The sequence below is a fragment of the Mytilus trossulus genome, chromosome 1 (genome assembly GCF_036588685.1).
Source record: "Mytilus trossulus isolate FHL-02 chromosome 1, PNRI_Mtr1.1.1.hap1, whole genome shotgun sequence".
In the NCBI taxonomy this organism is placed as follows: domain Eukaryota; kingdom Metazoa; phylum Mollusca; class Bivalvia; order Mytilida; family Mytilidae; genus Mytilus; species Mytilus trossulus.
This window is the reverse complement of record NC_086373.1, coordinates 47,892,698-47,899,572: the sequence shown is the minus strand read 5'-3', so window position 1 is coordinate 47,899,572 and position 6,875 is coordinate 47,892,698. Positions and strand designations below refer to the sequence as shown.

The 6,875-nt window shown below is 33.1% G+C and overlaps 1 protein-coding gene across 1 annotated transcript; it reads left to right on the top strand.

The window, feature by feature from the left end:
• The first annotated feature begins 5,307 nt into the window (after window positions 1-5,307).
• On the top strand, window positions 5,308-6,613 carry LOC134708292 (uncharacterized). The gene is made up of 2 exons (XM_063568726.1): window positions 5,308-5,797; window positions 6,505-6,613. Exons 1-2 carry the CDS (start codon window positions 5,437-5,439, stop codon window positions 6,522-6,524), a joined length of 381 nt encoding a protein of 126 aa, XP_063424796.1. The 5' UTR covers window positions 5,308-5,436; the 3' UTR covers window positions 6,525-6,613.
• The last annotated feature ends 262 nt before the right edge of the window (window positions 6,614-6,875 follow it).

The window sequence follows — 6,875 nt, the reverse complement described above, 5'->3', positions numbered from 1 at the left end:
ACTGGACACTTTGTCATAATGGGTTTAACTAGTCTCTGATAAAACATCAAATTTATATGTTTAAACACTGTGTGAATAATTGACCGTAGTCCGTTTTTTTTTAGTCAAAGCAGCTGCGAAATACCCATCATCTCTAACGGATGAATACGGTTTTGTTCCGGCGGACAAAGCTTCAAATAATAGTATTTTTGTATGAAACTCGTACTACTATGAGTGTCTGGAAAAAATATGAAAAATTAATGTGCACTTTGTTATCCCCCATACAAAAACATATCATTTGACAAGGATGAGATATAGGCGAATCAAAGGTCCTTCATGGCTTCAATGACAATGACATTCAAAGGCAAATCTGAAGAACAAGTGGTCAGTATGCTGTAGGTTCTTATTGGCAACATATTTGTTGAATTTGGACCTTTTTAATGGCATTCCTATTTGAACAAACTTTGTTCAATTGGTTCTATTTATATATCTTCACGAACTCTAAATTAAAAACAAAACATGTACGGCCTCCTCCACCTCATTTATAAACATATAACTCGAATTCGACATAACGGGTCACCCCAGTACCAGAATCTATGACAAGCGAGGGGATTTTAATTTTAAAATTAGCAATTTCCCCAACCTCAGTAGCACTATACAACTGTCACCTGCATATTGGATTTACATTACCCAACTCATTAAGTATTCGAGAGCTTGCAGTTGCGACTTAGATTGTGTTAAACATCGCCAGTGTTTCTCAGTAGAAATTAAATGAACCAGAGTAATGTCAAAGAACGTTTCGTCCTATGTTTTCAAAAAACGTTCATTGGAAGATACTTAGAAAACTTGACTAATAAAACATGATGGTCTTTTTTTTTAGATTTTAGATACTGACTATTGTTATCATCTTATTTACCTGTTACAGTGTGCTTTTAATTGTCCTTATAAATTATAAACCTTAACTGTTTAGTCCATGTTTTGTAATATCCTTTTGACGTGGCTTGGTCTTCATATATCACTCCATTGTGTTATTTACCTTGAAGTTTAGAATTTTTGTAAATGCATGTTTTTTTCTTTGTAAATTTTGAATAATGTTAAACAACATAAATCGATAAAAAGCAATCCCAATGGTTTATAAAAAAACATTGTACCATCCAAGAATACGAATTCAACACATTTTGAATGTATTAGTAAATAACTTCTCCACATTTTTATGAGGTATATTGTTATCATAAAGATTAAATGAAGAATTTTGAAAACAAAATCTTTTTAAAATTAATATACCTAATAAAAAAAGTAGAGGATTCACCAAGATAACATTGACCCACACTTCGTTGGGGAATAGTTTCTGAAAACGTCATGGATACAACAGAGAAAAGACATTCAAGCTAGCAAAACATTACATAGAAAACTAAAGATAATCTAGTGTTCAAACATTGACGTCATCATATCTTACTTATGTATCGATTTCAAATTACTAGACACCGATTTCCTAAATTTCTTGATATCGGTTATAACCGTAAGAATATTCACTTTCAACCTATGATATTTTATTTACTTGATTTAAACACCAAGACCATCCTACTTAGCCTGTCATTTCGATAATAGTACATGTAGTTCGATTTCTCCCGATAATTTAAGTGACTTCAAATAAATTGGAGGTGTTAAAAATGATTAGAGCCTTATCAGTTTTTGTCTGTTGTGAAATGTTGATACCTTGAGTTATTATAAAGATAACTTTTCTGATGTTGACGTCTGAAAATGCCATTTGTTTGTTTGTAAATCATTGGTTTGCTTCCACATTGAAGTCTCCTTCATATCTCCTTGATTACTATGTATGTATGTTGTATGAGCATTTGTTTAATTTTCAGATCAAGAAAGACTTAGTCTATGAGCAGTAAATATAAATATCGAGTAAAATTATAATTACAATGTACAATGATGTAAGTGAACTATAATTGCACCTTGTATATACATGTATATATCTCATTAAGAAAAAAATCACACACCTAATTAAATGGGCATTCAAAAAATCAGAATGTGAATATATATGTTCAAATAGTTATATATATCATCGGTATAAAGACATCTTTCGTAAATATAGCTCAACATCAAACTTCTAATACGTTCAGGTATTTCACATCCAATTTTTTTATGGAAATATTCTTTATAGAGCACAAGGGTGTCAGTATTCACCTCAGAAACTTACAAAACCTTTGAATAGACTTATTAAGAAGGGATATCATTACGATACTGTTGTCAAGTCATTAAAGATTGCATATTTTGGCGTTAATATTGAGTCACTGATAAGGTCTTTGCATCGGAATTAAACACATTTATTCTAAAAACAGTTGTTGGCATGACACGGGTTATGTTCTTCTCATATATGTTATTATGGTATGATACTAAACCCCTAACGGGAAGGATTGTGCCTGATGTTCATATGATGAAATCATAATCTTTCAGTCAGTTTAATTGAAGTCTGGAGCTGGCATGTCAGGTAACTGCTAGTAGTCTGTTGTTATTTATGTATAATTGTCATTTTGTTTATTTTCTTTGGTTACATCTTCTGACATCAGACTCGGACTTCTCTTGAACTGAATTTTAATGTGCGTATTGTTATGCGTTTACTTTTCTACATTGGTTAGAGGTATAGGGGGAGGGTTGTGATCTCACAAATATGTTTAACCCCGCCGCATTTTTGGCCTTTGTTAGTCTTGTATTATTTTAATTTTAGTTTCTTGTGTACAATTTGGAAATAAGTATGGCGTTCATTATCACTGGACTAGTATATATTTTTTTAGGGGCCAGCCTCCGGGTGCGGGAATTTCTCGCTAGATTGAAGACCTGTTGGTGACCTTCTGCTGTTGTTTTTTATTTGGTCGAGTTGTTGTCTCTTTGACACATTCCCCATTTCCATTCTCAATTTTATGTGAACAACAATAATTGTGGAAATGTCCCCAAATGAATTAAGTTTATATTCCATTTAACTTTTTTTACTGGGATTATACCAAATTGATATTTTAAGATATTTCTTAAATCCGTACCATTTACTATAGAATTAGTGTATTATGTTCTGGTTCCATAGTTTGCCACATCTTCCTATATATAGTACTCGCAGATATTTACGTAATGTCCTTTTTTTCAAGTAAAAATACCCATAATGTCCACTCTGATTTTATAGCTTTTTCTCATTTTGTACTGTTACGCCACTGTCCAGGGTTATGAGAGGGTTGAGTCATCAGAAATTTGTTTAACCCCGCCAGATTCTTTAGCGTTTTGTTCCGGTTGATTTAAGCACTATAAAACATTTGACTTATCTACTTTTTACACAAATATTTCACATACCAAACTAAAAGACAAATTTAAACAGTAAGTCATGCTTTGTTTCATAAAAGAAATAGCGTTCGTAGATACATGTTTCTTGACTGATGGAGAAATACGTCGTACTTTGTTTGGCTGTCGCTCTTGTGTCGTTCGCCCCTTTTTTGTAAAAATAAACTCTGATTCAAACACAAAATTCCTTGAGACAGACATTATCAAGATTCTTAATTTCCTTCACGACATCATATTTGTTACGTCGTTGAGAGGACGTTTTTTCGACAAACAATCGGCATTCCCATGGGAACCAACTGCTACTCTTCTTGTCGAATTATTTTATTTTTATTCACATAAGGCTAAATTTGTAGCTAGTATATTGAGCAAAACTGTTGGGAATTTTGGTACTCAATGCTCTTCAACTTCGAACTTCATTGGGCCTTTTTTCACTTTTATTTTTCGAGCGTAATTGATGAGTCTTTTGTAGACGAAACGCGCATCTTGTGCAAATAAAGAATTTCAATCCTGGTATTTAAAGAGTTTGTTCATTCAGAAACTTCCGAGGAAGAAAAAAAAAGTTACCAGTATCCTTTAATTTCACTTTCCGCTATATGGATGATGTTCTCTCACTAAATAATACAAAATCTTATTTCAGCTTTCCAATTGTTAACTTTCCTTTTCTATTTAGCAAAATATGGGGTATATTTGATAGATATTCCCGGACTTGTGTTTCTTGACATGATTCCCTTGTATCCCTGCTCACAATGAATTAAACAAATTGTTCCAAACTGTGAAGCCTTTGTAAATTTTACGGAAGCCATTACAAATTAGTTGACCGTTATGAAATAGAATCATATGCAAAACAGTGCGGCTGTGGCCATAGATTGACGTCCTAAATTATCCCATTGACTGAGACAGATTATGTGAACGTTTGTCTGTAACGACAACTGCTCACTATGTACTTGTTAAAGACACTTCAACTGTGGGGTTACCAAAGGTTCGCAATACCTAAATAAAGTCATTCGAAAAAAATAATCATGAATAACACGATGTTATGATTTATATCAATGATATAAATCAAAACATAAAGGTTATTCCTGATTAATTTTTCGGATTATTTCATTATTAAAGCGTTTAAGAACCTTTGGTGACCCTACAGTTTAAATTTTATAATAAGTATGTAGTGAGCAGTGTCGTTACAGACAAACGTTCATATAATCTGTCCCAGTCATTGAATGAATTAAGGACGTCAATCAATGGCCACAGCCACACTGTTTTGAATATGATTCTACCTATTTCACATAGGACGACAGATATGTTCCAAATACCACAACTACGAATTCGTCCCCTTCCCTCGAATGTGATCTACCAAATTGAAATTAGCTATACCACCGGGTTTGTACTTAAGCAACACGACAGATGCAACTTGTGAAACAGGGTCTGCTTACCCTTCCGGAGCACCTGAGATCCTCCCAGTTTTTGGTTGAGATCGTGATGCTCAGTCTTTGGTTTTCTATGTCGTTTTGTGTACTGTTGATTGTTTGTGTGTTTGTCTTTTTTTTTAGAAATGGCGTTGTCCGTCTTTTTTCGACTTATGAGTGTAAATATTCCTTTGATACTATTCGCCTCTCTTTACCTATATGAAAAGTTGTCTACCCAACAAACCTGATGAAAATGGCTTGATTTGAAAAAAAAATACATTGTGCAAACAACTGGAGAGATCTACTGGTCAAAACATAGATGTGTAAGCTTTAAGAATGATAACAGTAAATAATTTAATGTGGAATTAAGTTGGTTCTGTTGATGGGACATGTTTGTTGTCATGTCTGATTTTTTCGAGTTTAACTACCTGTCGTCGATTTTTTTAATGCTTTGTCAAAAATTTCAACTTTTTCTTATGATTTCTTACAAATATCACACATAGCCTAACACTTTGCGTACCAATGGCGTATGACTAATGAAATGACGTCTTCGAATGACGTCAAATAAGTTAAAGGTGCTAAATATGACCTTATTTGAAGATACAGTCATATATTAAAAAGTGTAATCTTACTCAAAAGCAATATTTTCAACCAATTCGAGAACAAGTACAGTTCTCTGAGGTTTCATGATTTTTATCCGATCGACAAGCAGAGTAAAATGGGAGCAGGATTTTCAAAAGATGATGAAAACGACAGGACTGGTGCTCTATTTCAAGCAATACGGAGAGATCGATTTCAACTGGCTACAGATTTAATCTCAAAAGGTGCTGGGGTAAACTGTATAAATTACTTCGGTAATACGCCACTAATCGAAACATGTCTGAGGAACAGGAAATCAAACAGATCAGGGAGTGCAGTAGAATCTGAGCGGGAGCGTTTTGTTTCATTTCTTATCAGCAATGATTGTGACATGAGCAAATATGATATATATGGATGGACAGCTCTTATGTATGCGGAGAAGAATGGCCATGATAACATAATTGATATTTTGAAGAATAAGGATATGATATGTAATGGAGGTAAGGAATATTTAATTCAGGGTGTTCATAAAATTGAGAATGAAAATGGGGAAAGTGTCAAAGAGATGTCTCAGCATTTCTAAAAAAAAAATCGTGTTAAATATTTATAAACGCTATTTTTCGTGGTAGTAGCAATATCTAACGTTGCGTCACAACAAACTGGTCGAAGAGCAAAACCAACGTGTCTTCAAGACAGCCAGAAAATCTTGCACTCGAATGCGTGATTCAGCTTGCCCTTAATCAAAAACGTGCACTAGATCAGTGATAAAGAAAAATATAAATAAACAAAAAAAGCATACAAGAAGTACAGAGGCTAGAGGCTCCTAACTTTGAACAGTCGAAAAAAATGCGGCTGGATTAAACATATTTTGTGAGAATTCAACCCTTCAATTATACCTCTATTAAAAGTAGGGAAAAACACACAGCTATAAAACTTGTACAATAAAGCTGGCTTTTTTTTCAGGTTTATTTATGCTTTCTCAGATTTTTAAATGAATGTGTTGTTTTTGAATAGCAATTTGGGCTTATTAACGTTAGTTTCTATATTTCCTTAATTGAGAAATTATTTCACATTGCTCTGGTAGTAAACATGGTAAATTGAATATAACAGTTTTCTCAAAAATGTATTCATTAAGGAGCATAGGACTTGAATTAAAAACAAGTGTATATATCATAAAATTTATTTTCTTGTTTAAACTTTATTTCAGATACAGAAGCTAAAGAATGATTTGCAGTTCAATTGAGAAGTTGTGTCTTGAATTTAAAGACGGGATAACATACAAACACATTTTTAAAATTAAATATTCAATCATTGAAGTCACATTTTATTTACACAATGATTCTATAATTTGTACACTTAACAATCAACTAGATCTAATACAATGCAAGGACAGTTGATGACATATACTTTATATAAAGGGGCGCATGCGATCTGTAACAAGAGCCAAATAAAGGTAACAGTAGTATACCTCTGGTCGAAGGTCATAAATCGATTGAGAAAAAACAAGGCTGGGTTACAATCTAAAACAGAGGGAACCGCATCAACTATCAGAGGAAAACAACTAAACAACAGAAAGAC

Excerpts from the sequence above, each read along its gene's own strand:
- LOC134708292 (XM_063568726.1), top strand. The coding sequence starts at position 5,437 with ATGGGAGCAGGATTTTCAAAAGATGATGAAAACGACAGGACTGGTGCT. Across the intron at positions 5,798-6,504 it reads GGATATGATATGTAATGGAG|ATACAGAAGCTAAAGAATGA; the intron begins GTAAGGAATATT and ends ACTTTATTTCAG.